The sequence below is a fragment of the Oncorhynchus clarkii genome, chromosome 4 (genome assembly GCF_045791955.1).
Source record: "Oncorhynchus clarkii lewisi isolate Uvic-CL-2024 chromosome 4, UVic_Ocla_1.0, whole genome shotgun sequence".
NCBI classification, from domain to species: domain Eukaryota; kingdom Metazoa; phylum Chordata; class Actinopteri; order Salmoniformes; family Salmonidae; genus Oncorhynchus; species Oncorhynchus clarkii.
The window spans coordinates 6282249-6303964 of record NC_092150.1 but is presented as its reverse complement, the minus strand read 5'-3'; the positions used below and the strand labels follow the sequence as shown (position 1 = coordinate 6303964).

At 41.0% G+C, this 21716-nt stretch overlaps 1 protein-coding gene across 1 annotated transcript in view; it reads right to left on the bottom strand.

Annotated features, from left to right (window-relative positions):
• The window catches only part of LOC139407538 (vesicular glutamate transporter 2.1-like), a 29827-nt gene extending 9257 nt beyond the window's left edge, over window positions 1-20570 (bottom strand). Inside the window, exons 1-5 of the mRNA XM_071151356.1 lie at window positions 20064-20570; window positions 17998-18253; window positions 17232-17350; window positions 14984-15098; window positions 390-564 (exon numbers count right to left, since the gene is read on the bottom strand). Coding sequence (XP_071007457.1) covers window positions 390-564; window positions 14984-15098; window positions 17232-17350; window positions 17998-18253; window positions 20064-20161 — 763 coding nt within the window. The 5' untranslated portion in view covers window positions 20162-20570. The remainder of the gene's footprint in view (window positions 1-389; window positions 565-14983; window positions 15099-17231; window positions 17351-17997; window positions 18254-20063) is intronic.
• Window positions 20571-21716: the final 1146 nt, after the last annotated feature.

Genomic DNA, 21716 nt, shown 5'->3' with positions numbered 1-21716 from the left:
AGAGACCGAGACAGAGACAGAGAGATAGAGAGACAGAGAGAGAGAGAGAGAGAGAGAGAGAGAGAGAGAGAGAGAGAGAGACAGAAAGAACGAGAGACAGAGAGAGAGAGAGAGAGAGAGAGAGAGAGAGAGAGAGAGAGAGAGAGAGAATGATAGAGAGAGTTATATTACTGTAAATCTGATTCATAAAATATGAGGTATATGGATATTTCTGGTTAATTCCTGATTTTTTAGTCAATAGACACAAATAAAGTCAAATAGACAATCTTGTCTCAAAAAGGATCCCCCTAGGACAGATGTAGCTACTCTAAGAATAACTATGGACGGTGATTTAGCCAGGATAGTCCACTCAGTAACTAGTGCCACTGTTTTCCAGGTGATGAACCTACCGTACAGATAGAAGACGGAGGACCAGCCAGAGTACTGGACCAAGATCCCAGCCAGAGGCATGGCTATCACGGCACCAGCATAGGATCCACAGAATGAGGTGGTGGCCAGACGGCTCCTTTCCAGTGGTGGGGCCCACTTACTCCAGATGCCATGACAGGCAGGGTAGGTCACTCCCTACGGAGGAACACAGAGTATATTATATTATACATATATACATTATAGTGTGGTATGACAGGCAGCGTAGGTCACTCCCTACGGAGGAACACAGAGTATAGGATATATTATATTATACATATATACATTATAGTGTGGTATGACAGGCAGGGTAGGTCACTCCCTACGGAGGAACACAGAGTATATGATATATTATATTATACATATATACATTATAGTGTGGTATGACAGGCAGGGTAGGTCACTCCCTACGGAGGAACACAGAGTATAGGATATATTATATTATACATATATACATTATAGTGTGGTATGACAGGCAGGGTAGGTCACTCCCTACGGAGGAACACAGAGTATAGGATATATTATATTATACATATATACATTATAGTGTGGTATGACAGGCAGGGTAGGTCACTCCCTACGGAGGAACACAGAGTATATGATATATTATACATATATACATTATAGTGTGGTATGACGGGCAGGGTAGGTCACTCCCTACGGAGGAACACAGAGTATATGATATATTATATTATACATATATACATTATAGTGTGGTATGACAGGCAGTGTAGGTCACTCCCTACGGAGGAACACAGAGTATAGGATATATTATATTATACATATATACATTATAGTGTGGTATGACAGGCAGGGTAGGTCACTCCCTACGGAGGAACACAGAGTATAGGATATATTATACATATATACATTATAGTGTGGTATGACAGGCAGGGTAGGTCACTCCCTACGGAGGAACACAGAGTATATGATATATTATATTATGCATATATACATTATAGTGTGGTATGACAGGCAGGGTAGGTCACTCCCTACGGAGGAACACAGAGTATAGGATATATTATATTATACATATATACATTATAGTGTGGTATGACGGGCAGGGTAGGTCACTCCCTACGGAGGAACACAGAGTATATGATATATTATATTATGCATATATACATTATAGTGTGGTATGACATGCAGGGTAGGTCACTCCCTACGGAGGAACACAGAGTATATGATATATTATATTATGCATATATACATTATAGTGTGGTATGACGGGCAGGGTAGGTCACTCCCTACGGAGGAACACAGAGTATAGGATATATTATATTATGCATATATACATTATAGTGTGGTATGACAGGCAGGGTAGGTCACTCCCTACGGAGGAACACAGAGTATATGATATATTATATTATGCATATATACATTATAGTGTGGTATGACAGGCAGGGTAGGTCACTCCCTACGGAGGAACACAGAGTATATGATATATTATATTATGCATATATACATTATAGTGTGGTATGACAGGCAGGGTAGGTCACTCCCTACGGAGGAACACAGAGTATAGGATATATTATATTATACATACACTACCGTTCAAAAGTTTGGGGTCACTTAGAAATGTCCTTGTTTTTGAAAGAAAAGCAATTTTTTTTGTCCATTGAAATAACATCAAATTGATCAGAAATACAGTGTAGACATTGTTAATGTTGTAAATGACTATTGTAGCTGGAAACAGCTGATTTTTTTTAATGGAATATCTACATAGGCGTACAGAGGCCCATTATCAGCAACCACCACTCCTGTGTTCCAATGGCACGTTGTGTTAGCTAATCCAAGTTTATCATTTTAAAAGACTAATTGATCATTAGAAAACCTTTTTGCATTTATGTTAGCACAGCTGAAAACTGTTTTACTGATTAAAGAAACAACAAAACTGTCCTTCTTTAGACTAGTTGAGTATCTGGAGCATCAGCATTTGTGGGTTCAATTACAGGCTCAAAATGGCCAGAAACAAATAACTTTCTTCTGAAACTTGTCAGTCTATTCTTGTTCTGAGAAACTGAAGGCTATTCCATGCGAGAAATTGTCAAGAAAATGAAGATCTGGTACAACGCTTTGCACTACTCCCTTCACAGAACAGCGCAACCTGACTCTAACCAGAATAGAAAAGGAGTGGGAGGCCCTGGTGCACAACTGAGCAAGAGGACAAGTACATTAGAGTGCCTAGTTTGAGAAACAGACGCCTCACAAGTCCTCAACTGGCAGCTTCATTATATAGTACCCGCAAAACACCAGTCTCAATGTCAACGGTGAAGAGGCGACTCCGGGATGTTGGCCTTCTAGGCAGAGTTCCTCGTTCCAGTGTCTGTGTTATTTTGCCGACGAGGATCATTTCCAAATGACTTAACCAAATAGGATTTAATATCATCAAACAAATATTCAGTAATAAATCCGATTGGGTTAAGTCAGTGTTTGATAAACGGCACTGACAACTGAGTGGACAGTTTTTCTCATTAGTCAAATACAAGGAAGATTATCATGTCTTATCTTAAAACAAACTGACACGACACATCTGAGCTGAACATTCCTACTCTGGATAAATGGGTTGAGGTGGGACTGCGGCTGTGTTAAATGGCAGCCTATTCGACCCTGGTCAAAGTAGTGCACTGCTTAGGAAACAATATATATATGGAATAGGCCGCCATTTAAGACTACATATGGAATAGAGTACCATTTGAGACTATATATGGAATAGAGTACCATTTGAGACTATATATGGAATAGAGTACCATTTGAGACTATATATGGAATAGAGTACCATTTGAGACTATATGGAAAAGTCGCCATTTGAGACTACATATGGAATAGAGTACCATTTGAGACTATATGGAAAAGTCGCCATTTGAGACTATATATGGAACAAAGTGCCATTTGAGACTACATATGGAACAAAGTGCCATTTGAGACTATATATGGAATAGAGTACCATTTGAAACAATATGGAAAAGTCGCCATTTGAGACTATATATGGAATAGAGTACCATTTGAGACTATATGGAAAAGTTGCCATTTGAGACTACATATGGAACAAAGTGCCATTTGAGACTATATATGGACTAGAGTACCATTTGAGACTATATGGAAAAGTCGCCATTTGAGACTATATATGGAACAAATTGCCATTTAAGACTATATGGAATAGAATGCCATTTGAGACTATATGGAAAAGTCGCCATTTGAGACTATAAATGGAATAGAGTACCATTTGAGACTATATGGAAAAGTCACCATTTGAGACTATATATGGAATAGAGTACCTTTTGAGACTATATGGAAAAGTCGCCATTTGAGACTATATGTGGAACAAAGTGCCATTTAAGACTATATGGAATAGAATGCCATTTGAGACTATATATGGAATAGGGCGCCATTTGAGACTACATATGGAATCGGGTGCCATTTGAGACTACATATGGAACAAAGTGCCATTTGAGACTATATATTGAATATAGTACCATTTGAGACTATATATGGAATAGAGTACCATTTGAGACTATATATGGAACAAAGTGCCATTTGAGACTATATGGAAAAGTCGCCATTTGAGACTATATATGTAACAAAGTGCCATTTAAGACTATATGGAATAGAATGCCATTTGAGACTATATATGGAATAGGGCGCCATTTGAGACTATATATGGAATAGAGTACCATTTGAGACTATATATGGAATAGAGTGCCATTTAAGACAACATATGGAATAGGGTGCCATTTGAGACTATATATGGAATCGGGTGCCATTTAAGACTACATATGGAACAAAGTGCCATTTGAGACTATATATGGAATAGAGTACCATTTGAGACTATATATGGAATAGAGTACCATTCGAGACTATATGTGGAATCGGGTGCCATTTAAGACTACATATGGAATAGAGTGCCATTTAAGACTACATATGGAATAGAGTGCCATTTGAGACTACATATGGAATAGAGTGCCATTTAAGACTACATATGGAATAGAGTGCCATTTGAGACTACATATGGAATCGGGTGCCATTTAAGACTACATATGGAATAGAGTGCCATTTAAGACTACATATGGAATAGAGTGCCATTTGAGACTACATATGGAATAGAGTGCCATTTAAGACTATATGGAATAGAATGCCATTTGAGACTATAATATGGAATAGGGCGCCATTTGAGACTATATATGGAATAGAGTACCATTTGAGACTATATATGGAATAGAGTGCCATTTAAGACTACATATGGAATAGAGTACCATTTGAGACTATATATGGAATAGAGTGCCATTTAAGACTACATATGGAATAGGGTGCCATTTGAGACTACATATGGAATAGAGTGCCATTTGAGACTACATATGGAATAGGGTGCCATTTGAGACTATATGGAAAAGTCGCCATTTGAGACTATATATGGAATAGAGTACCATTTGAGACTATATATGGAATAGAGTATCATTTGAGACTATGTGGAAAAGTCGCCATTTGAGACTATATATGGAATAGAGTACCATTTGAGACTATATATGGAATAGAGTACCATTTGAGACTCTATATGGAATAGAGTACCATTTGAGACTATATATGGAATAGAGTACCATCTGAGACTACATATGGAACAAAGTGCCATTTGAGACTATATATGGAATAGAGTACCATTTGAGACTATATGGAAAAGTCGCCATTTGAGACTATAAATGGAATAGAGTACCATTTGAGACTATATATGGAATAGAGTACCATTTGAGACTATATATGGAATAGAGCACCATTTGAGACTATATATGGAATCGGGTGCCATTTAAGACTACATATGGAATAGAGTGCCATTTAAGACTACATATGGAATAGAGTGCCATTTGAGACTACATATGGAATAGAGTGCCATTTGAGACTACATATGGAATCGGGTGCCATTTAAGACTACATATGGAATAGAGTGCCATTTAAGACTACATATGGAATAGAGTGCCATTTGAGACTACATATGGAATAGAGTGCCATTTAAGACTATATGGAATAGAATGCCATTTGAGACTATATATGGAATAGGGCGCCATTTGAGACTATATATGGAATAGAGCACCATTTGAGACTATATATGGAATCGGGTGCCATTTAAGACTACATATGGAATAGAGTGCCATTTAAGACTACATATGGAATAGAGTGCCATTTGAGACTACATATGGAATAGAGTGCCATTTGAGACTACATATGGAATCGGGTGCCATTTAAGACTACATATGGAATAGAGTGCCATTTAAGACTACATATGGAATAGAGTGCCATTTGAGACTACATATGGAATAGAGTGCCATTTAAGACTATATGGAATAGAATGCCATTTGAGACTATATATGGAATAGGGCGCCATTTGAGACTATATATGGAATAGAGTACCATTTGAGACTATATATGGAATAGAGTGCCATTTAAGACTACATATGGAATAGAGTACCATTTGAGACTATATATGGAATAGAGTGCCATTTAAGACTACATATGGAATAGGGTGCCATTTGAGACTACATATGGAATAGAGTGCCATTTGAGACTACATATGGAATAGGGTGCCATTTGAGACTATATGGAAAAGTCGCCATTTGAGACTATATATGGAATAGAGTACCATTTGAGACTATATATGGAATAGAGTATCATTTGAGACTATGTGGAAAAGTCGCCATTTGAGACTATATATGGAATAGAGTACCATTTGAGACTATATATGGAATAGAGTACCATTTGAGACTATATATGGAATAGAGTACCATTTGAGACTCTATATGGAATAGAGTACCATTTGAGACTATATATGGAATAGAGTACCATCTGAGACTACATATGGAACAAAGTGCCATTTGAGACTATATATGGAATAGAGTACCATTTGAGACTATATGGAAAAGTCGCCATTGAGACTATAAATGGAATAGAGTACCATTTGAGACTATATATGGAATAGAGTACCATTTGAGACTATATATGGAATAGAGCACCATTTGAGACTATATATGGAATAGAGTACCATTTGAGACTATATGGAATAGAGTACCATTTGAGACTATATATGGAATAGAGCACCATTTGAGACTCTATATGGAATAGAGTACCATTTGAGACTATATATGGAATAGAGTACCATTTGAGACTCTATATGGAATAGAGTACCATTTGAGACTCTATATGGAATAGAGTACCTTTTGAGACTCTATATGGAATAGAGTGCCATTTGAGACTCTATATGGAATAGAGTACCATTTGAGACTATATATGGAATAGAGTACCATTTGAGACTATATGTGGAATAGAGTGCCATTTCAGACGCGACCTGAGACTGAGGCAGCCAGGGCAGTTTCAAGCTAACGATCCTACTTCAACACAAAAAGAGAATTGCTCCCATAAATTTTCAATTACTCACTAAGTGGCACACAATCAACTATTGATAGACACAAATTGCTTGGGCCTGCTCTGGGAGTCACCCTGAAATGCTAATGTTTAATTTGCAGTAAGAAGTCGATGCACAAGGGAGGACGGAGCACAGACACAGACTGCTTCTGTTTCTCCATTGAGGAATGGAGGGATGGAGGGATGGAGAGATGGAGGGATGGAGGGATGGAAGGATGGAGGGGTGGAGGGATGGCAGGATGGAGGGATGGAGGGATGGAAGGATGGAGGGATGGAGGGATGGAGGGATGGAGGGATAGAGGGATGGAGGTATGGAGGGATGGAAGGATGGAGGGATGGAGGGATGGTGGGATGGAGGGATGGAGGGATGGAGAGATGGAGGGATGGAAGGATGGAGGGATGGAGAGATGGAGGGATGGAGAGATAGAGGGATAGAGAGATAGAGAGCTGGAGGGATGGATACATGGAGGGATAGAGGAATAGAGAGCTGGAGGGATGGAGAGATAGAGAGCTGGATGGATAGAGAGCTGGAGGGATGGATGGATGGAAGGATGGGGGGATAGAGAGCTGGAGGGATGGACAGATGGAGGGATAGAGGGATAGAGAGCTGGAGGGATGGATGGATGGAATGATGGAGGGATAGAGTGATAGGGAGCTGGAGGGATGGAGAGATGGAGGGATGGAGAGATGGAGGGATGGAGAGATGGAGGGATGGAGAGATGGAGGGATAGAGAGATGGATAGATGGAGGGATGGATACCTAGATGGATGGAGAGATGGAGGGATGGGTAGATGGAGGGATGGTGAGCTGGATGATGGAGAGATGGAGGGATGGGTAGATGGAGGGATGGTGAGCTGGATGATGGGGAGATGGAGTGATGGAGAGCTGGAGGGATGGAGGGATGGAGGGAAGGAGGCTTCTATTGATAGGCCAGGAAGATAAAAAAATGACCAAAAATAATAAAGGAAGGATGTTCTTCAGTCTGATAGTGGTCCTTCAGTCTGATAGTGGTCAGTCTGATAGTGGTCAGTCTGATAGTGGTCCTTCAGTCTGATAGTGGTCAGTCTGATAGTGGTCCTTCAGTCTGATAGTGGTCCTTCAGTCTGATAGTGGTCCTTCAGTCTGATAGTGGTCCTTCAGTCTGATAGTGGTCCTTCAGTCTGATAGTGGTCAGTCTGATAGTGGTCAGTCTGATAGTGGTCCTTCAGTCTGATAGTGGTCCTTCAGTCTGATAGTGGTCCTTCAGTCTGATAGTGGTCAGTCTGATAGTGGTCAGTCTGATAGTGGTCCTTCAGTCTGATAGTGGTCCTTCAGTCTGATAGTGGTCCTTCAGTCTGATAGTGGTCCTTCAGTCTGATAGTGGTCAGTCTGATAGTGGTCAGTCTGATAGTGGTCCTTCAGTCTGATAGTGGTCAGTCTGATAGTGGTCCTTCAGTCTGATAGTGGTCCTTCAGTCTGATAGTGGTCCTTCAGTCTGATAGTGGTCCTTCAGTCTGATAGTGGTCAGTCTGATAGTGGTCAGTCTGATAGTGGTCCTTCAGTCTGATAGTGGTCCTTCAGTCTGATAGTGGTCCTTCAGTCTGATAGTGGTCCTTCAGTCTGATAGTGGTCAGTCTGATAGTGGTCCTTCAGTCTGATAGTGGTCCTTCAGTCTGATAGTGGTCCTTCAGTCTGATAGTGGTCAGTCTGATAGTGGTCCTTCAGTCTGATAGTGGTCCTTCAGTCTGATAGTGGTCAGTCTGATAGTGGTCCTTCAGTCTGATAGTGGTCCTTCAGTCTGATAGTGGTCCTTCAGTCTGATAGTGGTCCTTCAGTCTGATAGTGGTCAGTCTGATAATGGTCAGTCTGATAGTGGTCAGTCTGATAGTGGTCCTTCAGTCTGATAGTGGTCAGTCTGATAGTGGTCCTTCAGTCTGATAGTGGTCAGTCTGATAGTGGTCAGTCTGATAGTGGTCAGTCTGATAGTGGTCCTTCAGTCTGATAGTGGTCAGTCTGATAGTGGTCAGTCTGATAGTGGTCAGTCTGATAGTGGTCCTTCAGTCTGATAGTGGTCAGTCTGATAGTGGTCCTTCAGTCTGATAGTGGTCCTTCAGTCTTATAGTGGTCCTTTAGTCTGATAGTGGTCCTTCAGTCTGATAGTGGTCCTTCAGTCTGATAGTGGTCAGTCTGATAGTGGTCCTTCAGTCTGATAGTGGTCCTTCAGTCTGATAGTGGTCCTTCAGTCTGATAGTGGTCCTTCAGTCTGATAGTGGTCAGTCTGATAGTGGTCAGTCTGATAGTGGTCCTTCAGTCTGATAGTGGTCAGTCTGATAGTGGTCCTTCAGTCTGATAGTGGTCAGTCTGATAGTGGTCAGTCTGATAGTGGTCAGTCTGATAGTGGTCCTTCAGTCTGATAGTGGTCAGTCTGATAGTGGTCAGTCTGATAGTGGTCAGTCTGATAGTGGTCCTTCAGTCTGATAGTGGTCAGTCTGATAGTGGTCCTTCAGTCTGATAGTGGTCCTTCAGTCTGATAGTGGTCCTTCAGTCTGATAGTGGTCCTTCAGTCTGATAGTGGTCCTTCAGTGTGATAGTGGTCCTTCAGTCTGATAGTGGTCCTTCAGTCTGATAGTGGTCAGTCTGATAGTGGTCAGTCTGATAGTGGTCAGTCTGATAGTGGTCCTTCAGTCTGATAGTGGTCAGTCTGATAGTGGTCCTTCAGTCTGATAGTGGTCCTTCAGTCTGATAGTGGTCCTTCAGTCTGATAGTGGTCCTTCAGTCTGATAGTTGTCAGTCTGATAGTGGTCAGTCTGATAGTGGTCCTTCAGTCTGATAGTGGTCCTTCAGTCTGATAGTGGTCCTTCAGTCTGATAGTGGTCAGTCTGATAGTGGTCAGTCTGATAGTGGTCCTTCAGTCTGATAGTGGTCCTTCAGTCTGATAGTGGTCAGTCTGATAGTGGTCAGTCTGATAGTGGTCCTTCAGTCTGATAGTGGTCAGTCTGATAGTGGTCCTTCAGTCTGATAGTGGTCCTTCAGTCTGATAGTGGTCCTTCAGTCTGATAGTGGTCCTTCAGTCTGATAGTGGTCCTTCAGTCTGATAGTGGTCAGTCTGATAGTGGTCCTTCAGTCTGATAGTGGTCAGTCTGATAGTGGTTCTTCAGTCTGATAGTGGTCCTTCAGTCTGATAGTGGTCAGTCTGATAGTGGTTCTTCAGTCTGATAGTGGTCCTTCAGTCTGATAGTGGTCAGTCTGATAGTGGTCCTTCAGTCTGATAGTGGTCCTTCAGTCTGATAGTGGTCAGTCTGATGGTGGTCAGTCTGATAGTGGTCAGTCTGATAGCGGTCCTTCAGTCTGATAGTGGTCAGTCTGATAGTGGTCCTTCAGTCTGATAGTGGTCAGTCTGATAGTGGTTCTTCAGTCTGATAGTGGTCCTTCAGTCTGATAGTGGTCAGTCTGATAGTGGTTCTTCAGTCTGATAGTGGTCCTTCAGTCTGATAGTGGTCCTTCAGTCTGATAGTTGTCCTTCAGTCTGATAGTGGTCAGTCTGATAGTGGTCAGTCTGATAGTGGTCAGTCTGATAGTGGTCAGTCTGATAGTGGTCAGTCTGATAGTGGTCCTTCAGTCTGATAGTGGTCAGTCTGATAGTGGTCAGTCTGATAGTGGTCAGTCTGATAGTGATCCTTCAGTCTGATAGTGGTCCTTCAGTCTGATAGTGGTCCTTCAGTCTGATAGTGGTCAGTCTGATAGTGGTTCTTCAGTCTGATAGTGGTCCTTCAGTCTGATAGTGGTCAGTCTGATAGTGGTTCTTCAGTCTGATAGTGGTCCTTCAGTCTGATAGTGGTCAGTCTGATAGTGGTTCTTCAGTCTGATAGTGGTCCTTCAGTCTGATAGTGGTCAGTCTGATAGTGGTCCTTCAGTCTGATAGTGGTCCTTCAGTCTGATAGTGGTCAGTCTGATGGTGGTCAGTCTGATAGTGGTCAGTCTGATAGCGGTCCTTCAGTCTGATAGTGGTCAGTCTGATAGTGGTCCTTCAGTCTGATAGTGGTCAGTCTGATAGTGGTTCTTCAGTCTGATAGTGGTCCTTCAGTCTGATAGTGGTCAGTCTGATAGTGGTTCTTCAGTCTGATAGTGGTCCTTCAGTCTGATAGTGGTCCTTCAGTCTGATAGTTGTCCTTCAGTCTGATAGTGGTCAGTCTGATAGTGGTCAGTCTGATAGTGGTCAGTCTGATAGTGGTCAGTCTGATAGTGGTCCTTCAGTCTGATAGTGGTCAGTCTGATAGTGGTCAGTCTGATAGTGGTCAGTCTGATAGTGATCCTTCAGTCTGATAGTGGTCCTTCAGTCTGATAGTGGTCCTTCAGTCTGATAGTGGTCCTTCAGTCTGATAGTGGTCCTTCAGTCTGATAGTGGTCCTTCAGTCTGATAGTGGTCAGTCTGATAGTGGTCTTTCAGTCTGATAGTGGTCAGTCTGATAGTGGTCCTTCAGTCTGATAGTGGTCCTTCAGTCTGATAGTGGTCCTTCAGTCTGATAGTGGTCCTTCAGTCTGATAGTGGTCAGTCTGATAGTGGTCCTTCAGTCTGATAGTGGTCCTTCAGTCTGATAGTGGTCCTTCAGTCTGATAGTGGTCCTTCAGTCTGATAGTGGTCCTTCAGTCTGATAGTGGTCAGTCTGATAGTGGTCCTTCAGTCTGATAGTGGTCCTTCAGTCTGATAGTGGTCAGTCTGATAGTGGTCCTTCAGTCTGATAGTGGTCCTTCAGTCTGATAGTGGTCCTTCAGTCTGATAGTGGTCCTTCAGTCTGATAGTGGTCAGTCTGATAGTGGTCAGTCTGATATCGGTCCTTCAGTCTGATAGTGGTCAGTCTGATAGTGGTCCTTCAGTCTGATAGTGGTCCTTCAGTCTGATAGTGGTCCTTCAGTCTGATAGTGGTCAGTCTGATAGTGGTCCTTCAGTCTGATAGTGGTCCTTCAGTCTGATATCGGTCCTTCAGTCTGATAGTGGTCCTTCAGTCTGATATCGGTCCTTCAGTCTGATAGTGGTCCTTCAGTCTGACAGTGGTCCTTCAGTCTGATTGTGGTCCTTCAGTCTGATAGTGGTCAGTCTGATAGTGGTCCTTCAGTCTGATAGTGGTCCTTCAGTCTGATTGTGGTCCTTCAGTCTGATAGTGGTCCTTCAGTCTGATAGTGGTCAGTCTGATAGTGGTTATTCAGTCTGATAGTGGTCCTTCAGTCTGATAGTGGTCCTTCAGTCTGATAGTGGTCCTTCAGTCTGATAGTGGTCCTTCAATCTGATAGTGGTCCTTCAGTCTGATAGTGGTCCTTCAGTCTGATAGTGGTCCTTCAGTCTGATAGTGGTCAGTCTGATAGTGGTCCTTCAGTCTGACAGTGGTCCTTCAGTCTGATAGTGGTCCTTCAGTCTGATAGTGGTCAGTCTGATAGTGGTCCTTCAGTCTGACAGTGGTCCTTCAGTCTGATAGTGGTCCTTCAGTCTGATAGTGGTCCTTCAGTCTTATAGTGGTCCTTCAGTCTGATAGTGGTCCTTTAGTCTGATAGTGGTCCTTCAGTCTGATAGTGGTCCTTTAGTCTGATAGTGGTCAGTCTGATAGTGGTCTTTCAGTCTGATAGTGGTCAGTCTGATAGTGGTCCTTCAGTCTGATAGTGGTCCTTCAGTCTGATAGTGGTCCTTCAGTCTGATAGTGGTCCTTCAGTCTGATAGTGGTCAGTCTGATAGTGGTCCTTCAGTCTGATAGTGGTCCTTCAGTCTGATAGTGGTCCTTCAGTCTGATAGTGGTCCTTCAGTCTGATAGTGGTCCTTCAGTCTGATAGTGGTCAGTCTGATAGTGGTCAGTCTGATATCGGTCCTTCAGTCTGATAGTGGTCAGTCTGATAGTGGTCCTTCAGTCTGATAGTGGTCCTTCAGTCTGATAGTGGTCCTTCAGTCTGATAGTGGTCAGTCTGATAGTGGTCCTTCAGTCTGATAGTGGTCCTTCAGTCTGATATCGGTCCTTCAGTCTGATAGTGGTCCTTCAGTCTGACAGTGGTCCTTCAGTCTGATAGTGGTCCTTCAGTCTGATAGTGGTCCGTCTGATAGTGGTCCTTCAGTCTGATAGTGGTCCTTCAGTCTGATAGTGGTCCTTCAGTCTGATAGTGGTCCTTCAGTCTGATAGTGGTCAGTCTGATAGTGGTTATTCAGTCTGATAGTGGTCCTTCAGTCTGATAGTGGTCCTTCAGTCTGATAGTGGTCCTTCAGTCTGATAGTGGTCCTTCAATCTGATAGTGGTCCTTCAGTCTGATAGTGGTCCTTCAGTCTGATAGTGGTCCTTCAGTCTGATAGTGGTCAGTCTGATAGTGGTCCTTCAGTCTGACAGTGGTCCTTCAGTCTGATAGTGGTCCTTCAGTCTGATAGTGGTCAGTCTGATAGTGGTCCTTCAGTCTGACAGTGGTCCTTCAGTCTGATAGTGGTCCTTCAGTCTGATAGTGGTCTTTCAGTCTGATAGTGGTCTTTCAGTCTGATAGTGGTCCTTCAGTCTGATAGTGGTCTTTCAGTCTGATAGTGGTATTTCAGTCTGATCGTGGTCAGTTTGATAGTAGTCCTTCAGTCTGATAGTGGTCCTTCAGTCTGATAGTGGTCCTTCAGTCTGATAGTGGTCTTTCAGTCTGATCGTGGTCAGTCTGATAGTGGTCCTTCAGTCTGATAGTGGTCCTTCAGTCTGATAGTGGTATTTCAGTCTGATAGTGGTCAGTCTGATAGTGGTCCTTCAGTCTGAAAGTGGTCCTTCAGTCTGATAGTGGTATTTCAGTCTGATCGTGGTCAGTTTGATAGTGGTCATTCAGTCTGATAGTGGTTGGTCTGATAGTGGTCCTTCAGTCTGATAGTGGTATTTCAGTCTGATCGTGGTCAGTTTGATAGTGGTCTTTCAGTCTGATCGTGGTCAGTCTGATAGTGGTCCTTCAGTCTGATAGTGGTCCTTCAGTCTGATAGTGGTCCTTCAGTCTGATAGTGGTCCTTCAGTCTGATAGTGGTCCTTCAGTCTGATAGTGGTCTTTCAGTCTGATAGCGGTCCTTCAAACTGATAGTGGTCCTTCAGTCTGATAGTGGTCCTTCATTCTGATATCGGTCCTTCAGTCTGATAGTGGTCCTTCAGTCGGATATCGGTCCTTCAGTCTGATAGTGGTCCTTCAGTCTGATAGTGGTCCTTCAGTCTGATAGTGGTCCTTCAGTCTGATAGTGGTCCTTCAGTCTGATAGTGGTCCTTCAGTCTGATAGTGGTCCTTCATTCTGATATCGGTCCTTCAGTCTGATAGTGGTCCTTCAGTCTGATATCGGTCCTTCAGTCTGATAGTGGTCAGTCTGATAGTGGTCCTTCAGTCTGATAGTGGTCAGTCTGATAGTGGTCCTTCAGTCTGATAGTGGTCCTTCAGTCTGATAGTGGTCCTTCAGTCTGATAGTGGTCCTTCAGTCTGATAGTGGTCCTTCAGTCTGATAGTGGTACTTCAGTCTGATAGTGGTCCTTCAGTCTGACAGTGGTCCTTCAACGCTGCTACATCCTCCCTTTCCTTCTTTATTTGGTGTGATTTGATTTGATTTGATGATGGCATCACGTGAGTTTCCTCTCTTCTGTTATTTGTCTTTATATGTGAACAACCCTACATCTCTCCCCCCACATTTCCCAGGTGTGTTTCTTGTTTGCTCTAAAGCTCAGGGTCAGGTATGACAGAGTCTAAGAGCTTCCTCCCAAAAACAGCATACAGTACATTGAATGAAGGTACACAGATAGAATTATGCTGCGTTTTTTAAAGTGTGCGTATTTTCAAATGCATTATCTGTGTAACTGTGTACACGGATATAATGCTTCCACTTACACCAATGCTTTAGTGATATGGTATACCAATCATGTGACCTCTGTGATGATCTTGAATGAACATCAAAAGTCTAGAAATAAACACTCCCCATAATACTGATGCACAACAGGAAGCAGAAAAGGCAGCTTTGTTAGCAGTAGAGATGTGTCTTGTGGACCTTTCTCGTGTTATTGATGTGTATACTACCTATTGGTTTATTTTAATGCTGATATGCATAATTAATGACAAGGTCTCCCTCGGGAAAGAAGTGTTCTGACCTCAATGGAAGGTTAAACAAACGTGTGTGATATAGGACCAAACCAACCAATCAGCAGGCAGCAGCCCACAGTCTTACCTCCACCAGACCTTGTAGTATGCGGACACAGATGACGCAGCGATAGTCCACGCGGGCAGCGGAGGGGATGAGCATGTTGAGGGTGGACGTGAGGAAGATGGCTAGCCCAAACACTCTGCGAACAAAGAGAAACAACGGAAATACTATTTGTAAATCAGCCAATCCCAATCCCATACATTAGCTGGCCCTAGCATATCAATTGAATGAATACTGTGCTGTAAACCAAAGTGGACATAAAATATTGTACATGGACCGACATGGAATTATGTTCAACAAAATGGTTTCGTTATTATCATATTTCATGTACAGCTAAAATAATAATATTTTCTCTCTATGTGTTCTAACTATCATGCTGGACATTTAAAACGTAAAATAATCAAGATATGAGAGAATAGAAAGAACAAAAAAAACCTGTCGCATACGTAAAATAAAATGTGTTAATTTCAGCTGAAGCTTCGTTTTAGGGGTGAAATGACAAGGTGAGGACAGTCTGTCACAGCAGAAGGTGCTCAGATGGGACAGACTAGAGACGGTCCCTGCTGAATTACACTAAACCAGTAGAATATTTATCATCTCAATCCTGTCTCAATGTGGATAGGAATATAATAAAATGCATGTATATTTTAGTCATTTAGCAGACGCTCTTATCCAGGGCGATTTATAGAACAGAATATCGTAAAATTCCACAGACATTATTTTGCATGGTTGTGTATATAGCCTATAATATTGTCTAATGAAATGTGAACATTTTATTTTAAAGCAACAATTGGGAAATAAAACTGATAGGCCTATTTGTTCATTTTTATCTCGTCCTATCTGTGAACACTTGAGCGCACATAACATGTCTGGCATTACTACTGCCCGTTGCCATGCCTCCCACCGAGTAGAAAAAAAAAAAGATTTGACACGGTAGTCCCGCGGGAGCTCATTATCACGATGAGGCACGAGGAGGCACGCCTCGCAGCCGGTAATAGAATCCCCAATATCTGACGCGAGGTCAGAGTCCTCCTCCGTGATACCAGCTAAATCCACCCGTCTGACACACATCTGGCTTTAACAAGTGTCTGCTTTAAACTGAAACGGTGTTACTCTGGTTATACATCTCACAGGTAGATGTCAACGGAAAAAGTACTAGAACAGAACAGAACAAAACTGTCGTGAAGTTTCACCGCAGTTAGAATAGAACAGAACGTATATAGAATAGAATAGAACGTATATAGAATAGAACAGAACGTATATAGAATAGAACAGAACGTATATAGAATAGAACGTATATAGAATAGAACAGAACGTATATAGAATAGAATAGAACGTATATAGAATAGAACAGAAAGTATATAGAATAGAACAGAACGTATTTAGAATAGAACAGAACGCATATAGAATAGAACAGAACGCATATAGAATAGAACAGAACGTATATAGAATAGAACAGAACGCACATAGAATAGAACAGAACGTATATAGAATAGAACAGCACGTATATAGAATAGAACAGAACGTATATAGAATAGAACAGAACGCATATAGAATAGAACAGAACGTGTATAGAATAGAACAGAACGTATATAGAATAGAACAGAACGTATATAGAATAGAACAGAACGTATATAGAATAGAACAGAAAGTATATAGAATAGAACAGAACGCATATAGAATAGAACAGAACGTATATAGAATAGAACAGAACGTATATAGAATAGAACAGAACGCATATAGAATAGAACAGAACGTATATAGAATAGAACAGAACGTATATAGAATAGAACAGAACGTATATAGAATAGAACAGAAAGTGTATAGAATAGAATAGAACAGAACGGATATAGAATAGAACAGAACGCATATAGAATAGAACAGAATGTATATAGAAAAGAACAGAAAGTATATAGAATAGAACAGAACGTGTATAGAATAGAACAGAACGTATATAGAATAGAACAGAACGCATATAGAATAGAAAAGAACGTATATAGAATAGAACAGAACGTATATAGAATAGAACAGAACGTATATAGAATAGAACAGAACGTGTATAGAATAGAACAGAACGCATATAGAATAGAACAGAACGTATATAGAATAGAACAGAACGTATATAGAATAGAACAGAAAGTATATAGAATAGAACAGAAAGGAATATAATATAACATATTAACTGTATTAGGCCTAATTGATTTTTTCCCAAAAGAAACTTCAGTATAGATACATGTTATACTATTTAATATGTTTTTCTGATGACATTTACCTGTTTGCTGCTAGTCGTGAGCATATCCACCCTCCGGGTATTTGTGTGACGATGTAACCCCAGAAGAAAGAACCGTGGATCATCCCCACCGTCTCTGGATCCCAGTTAAACTTCGCTTTCTTCCCAAAACCAAACAATAACACACAGAAATACCAGATGAGTTATTGTCAGCTCGGGGATTTGAACTTGCAACAGTTACTAGCCCAACGCTCTAATCACTACGCTACCATGCCGCCCCAAAATGTGCATAACAATGTCCTGATTGTTCTCTATTTTTTTCATAAACATTATCAAGTAAAATTGTGTGAACGGTATAGATTAATACTGTTATACAGGCTTTGGATTCTTAAAGGGGCATTCCAACAAGAAATGTTGCTTGGGCCAACATAAAGGGATGGGGAAAAGGATCAAAGTTGGAATTCCAACTCTATTAATTCGCTAATTTAAGTTTGCAGACTTTATTCCTATGATAAAAGTCGTGATGACTGCAGGGTTTATGTGGGCTATGGTGTCTGTTTGTTGGATGACTCATTCAATTGAAATCGTGCCTTTGCTATCTCAGATGCAGAAGAAGAGGGGGCGGGGACTGGGTCATATCGTTCCCATTCCTATTGGCAACCAATTCACTGCCTATATAGTGCACTGCTTTAGACCAAGTCCCATAGGGAGTAGTGCTCCATTTGAGGGCCCCTATGGTTCTGGTAAAACCAGTTCACTGTGTATGGAATAGGGTGTCATTTGGGACGTTAAAAAATATGATAGGCACCTCTGTGATGATGATCTTGCCGTCCTTGTGTATGGTACTGTTATTGACCATGCCCACGATAGCCACGCCCAGGTTACACCGGATTCCGAAGGAGATGCAGAATCCGAGGCCGCTCATGATGGCGATGATGTAACGGCGCGGGAGGCCGAAGCACGTGCAGTCACATAAAGGCGGTTTCTTCTCCTGCTGCTCGGAGGGCCGACCGTCCTCCGTTAACTCGATCACCTCACCTGTCTTCTGACGTTTCTCCACCACCCTTTTAGACCAAACAGGAACCCGTAGGACTGTTAATAACATCCTGTATATCCTTTAAAAAATATATTTGGCTATTCTTGTAATTATCAGGCTTATTTAAAAGTTACATGGCAAACACATTGGCTTTTAAATTGAATAGGCCTTTAGGCTAAGCTAATTAACACCAGATAGATGGCTACGGCGAGAAAGTGGAGACATTTCGTTGTATTATAAGGTAAAGAATAATGATATATCCACTTATTTTGAATGTTTTGAAGGACATTTTTGAAGATCATTCGGATTGGTGTGAAAAAAAGTGTTTATTCTCTAAATTAGACTGAATCACCATCTGTTTGTCTATTTTATTATTATTATTATTATTTTTTTAAATATATATTTTTTACTCGTTCTTCAAATATTGAAACATAATTTAAAATTGCACGGAAATGTGTAGTAATTTTATTCTGAAAGGGCAAATCAAGAGTTAAAGTGCTGATGTTATTTGTAAAACTATGACATTTTATCGTGCCATGTTTAAATTCCACCTGTTCTAAAAAACGACAGCTTGGCTAAATGAATGCAATAAAAGGACCTTCGTACCGCATTGCAGCAGTACACAGACAGCACGGAACTTACATGTATGCTACATGTAAGTTCCGGTATACTGAGAGCTCAATATGATAACCAATTAAATGTATTAAGATCGAGTTTTGCATTTTATTAGATTAAAATGTAAGATGTATGATAACAAATGATGGGCTACTAAATTCGATAGATGTGATAAGATAAGACTGCATAGGAAAACCAAGAGTCTTCTGCCAACATTGTATTGTGTGATGTATCACGACATTACTATTCAGTGGAATGGTTAACACCTCCAACCACAGGGAATAGAAACACTATAATGAATAAACCATGTAAGAAAAAAAAAATATCTGTTTCAAAAATAGATTGCAAATAAAACGCAATGTAAAACATTTTTATTAGCTCTAACCATTGAATATGTGTTTTACAATTTTTGTTTCAATCAATCATCAATCTTTATAGTGTAAAGCACATTATTTTCAGTCACGAAAAACGAAATGAATTAGCTTAAATAATGCTTTTGGAAAGTCACGTGTTTCAATCCTGACAATTTATAATGATCGTGTTCTTCTATCATTTTAAAATTATTCGATCAAAAACTTGAATTTAGAAAAAACAAGAAATGTGATCACCATGGTAGCCTATATATATCGAGTATTTTCCTTTAAAAATCCATTCCTTGATTTTCCAATGCAGTGTCGCATTTTACACGACCACAAAGAAAGACAGTTGATATTTAACAGATCGATCTTGGTTAATACTGAGGAATATATAATGTAACAGATATCCCCGACCCCTTGTGTCACGACGCGTTCTGATGCATTAATTATTTAAAACACAACCCTCACTCTCCCGGGAAATAACTGATCCTTAAATATTCGACCACTCTGATATTATTGTGCATTTCCACTTCCTGTCTTGTTGATAATTAATCTAAAAATATGTGTGTTTTTTTCTCTTTTGAATTTAGTCCAGAATCACAGCAACCAATTTGCAAGTGAGATTTATTTTCTCATGGGGTTTTGGTGCAAGTGAGATTTTATTTCTCATGGGGTTTGGGTGTTAGTGAGATTTTTTTTATTCTCATTGCCTGGATGGGACAGGAAGCAATTCACACCTGCATTACATATATATACATTTAACATTTCAATTCCCTATTTACGCTTTTTTTTTTTTTTTTTTTTACCGTAATCGGAGGTGAAAAGCAGACAGAGAGAAGGGGGAAGGGTTCGAGCTACTTATTTTACCTGTACAGATGGCCGAAGGTCTTTCCAGCCAATTTCTTCAGCCCTTCTTTACTGGGCGGGAAAGCCCGATGCTTAACGGGTTCGGGATCGGATTCCATGATTCCAAATTCTTCTTGATTTCTGCTCGATTTCTTTTATATTACGATAAATAATTCAAATATGGAATATTGCTAAACATATTCGGTAAAATGTGAATCCGAATTATGTGCCTCTTTCTCGGAAGAAAATCGAGGTTTAGACATCCAATGCCAGGTGTATTGAATGAGCTGAGAAAAAACCCGATTATATTGCAGAATTAGGCGACCAATCTGATATGGTATGGGTTCACAGTCACAAAACAGTCTGATAAATCTTCCTTTGCCTTATGCAATGTACATCCATTCAGTGCCATCTTGTAGGCTACAGATCCCAGTCAATTGCTAAAATAAAAAATATAAAAATCACCCTCTTGATAACGTTTGAAATGTGTCCATAATATGATAAGATTATGAGAGAAACAACGTCAATGATTATGCGGAAAAGTCAAAATTGTATGGCTATTTTCCAGTGGAAGAAGCTCCACTCTCCCTTATCTTTCGTGACGACCTACAGTGAGGCAGGTAGCGGTTAGGAGAACGTTCAGCACCACGGAGAGCGAACGGCTGCGCGCGCCCAGTCAGCTGTGTCGTGTACCTGTCGACAGCTCCGCTCCGTGGCGCGCGATACACAACACATGCGCACACTTTTCTCTCTTTACCAGGGGTGTGTTCATATTGGCAAGGTTGATTTACATTCAGTGTACACACTTCGTGACTAAAACATGATAATTGTTTAGGCTGCATTGCCTGGTATGGCAACTGCTCGACCTCCGACCGCAAGGCACTACAGATGGTAGTGCGTACGACCCAATACATCACCGGGGCCAAGCTTCCTGCCATCCAGGAACTCTATACCAGGCGGTGTTAGAGGAAGGCCCTGAAAATTGTCAAAGTCTCCAGGAGCCACCCTAGTCATAGACTGTACGTCAAGCAGTACCGGAACGCCAAGTCTAGATCCAAGAGGCTTCTAAAACAGCTTCTAACCCCAAGCCATAAGACTCCTGAACAGCTAATAAAATGGCTACCCAGACTATTTGCATTACCCCCCCCCCCCTTTAGCTGATGCTACTCTCTGTTATTATCTACGCATAGTCACTTTAATAACTCTACCTACATGTACATATTACCTCAATTACCTCGACACCGGTGCCCCCCAGCGCATTGACTCTGTACCGGTACCACCTGCATATAGCTCTGCCATTGTTATGTTACTGCTGCTCTTTAATTATTTGTTATTGTTATCTCTTAATTATTTTTTTTATAATTATCTCTTATTTTCTTAAAACTGCATTGTTGGTTTAGGGCTTGTAAGTAAGCATTTGTTGTATTCTGCGCATGTGACAAACACAATTACATTTGATTTGAAATCAAAAACGTTTGTCCTCAGTTTAGAGCCTCTGTCGACCGTAGTCAACTTTTTTTATGCCTTTCTTTCTCTCCATCTCTGGCGGTTAACAGTTACAGTGCCTTGCGAAAGTATTCGGCCCCCTTGAACTTTGTGACCTTTTGCCACATTTCAGGCTTCAAACATAAAGATATAAAACTGTATTTTTTTGTGAAGAATCAACAACAAGTG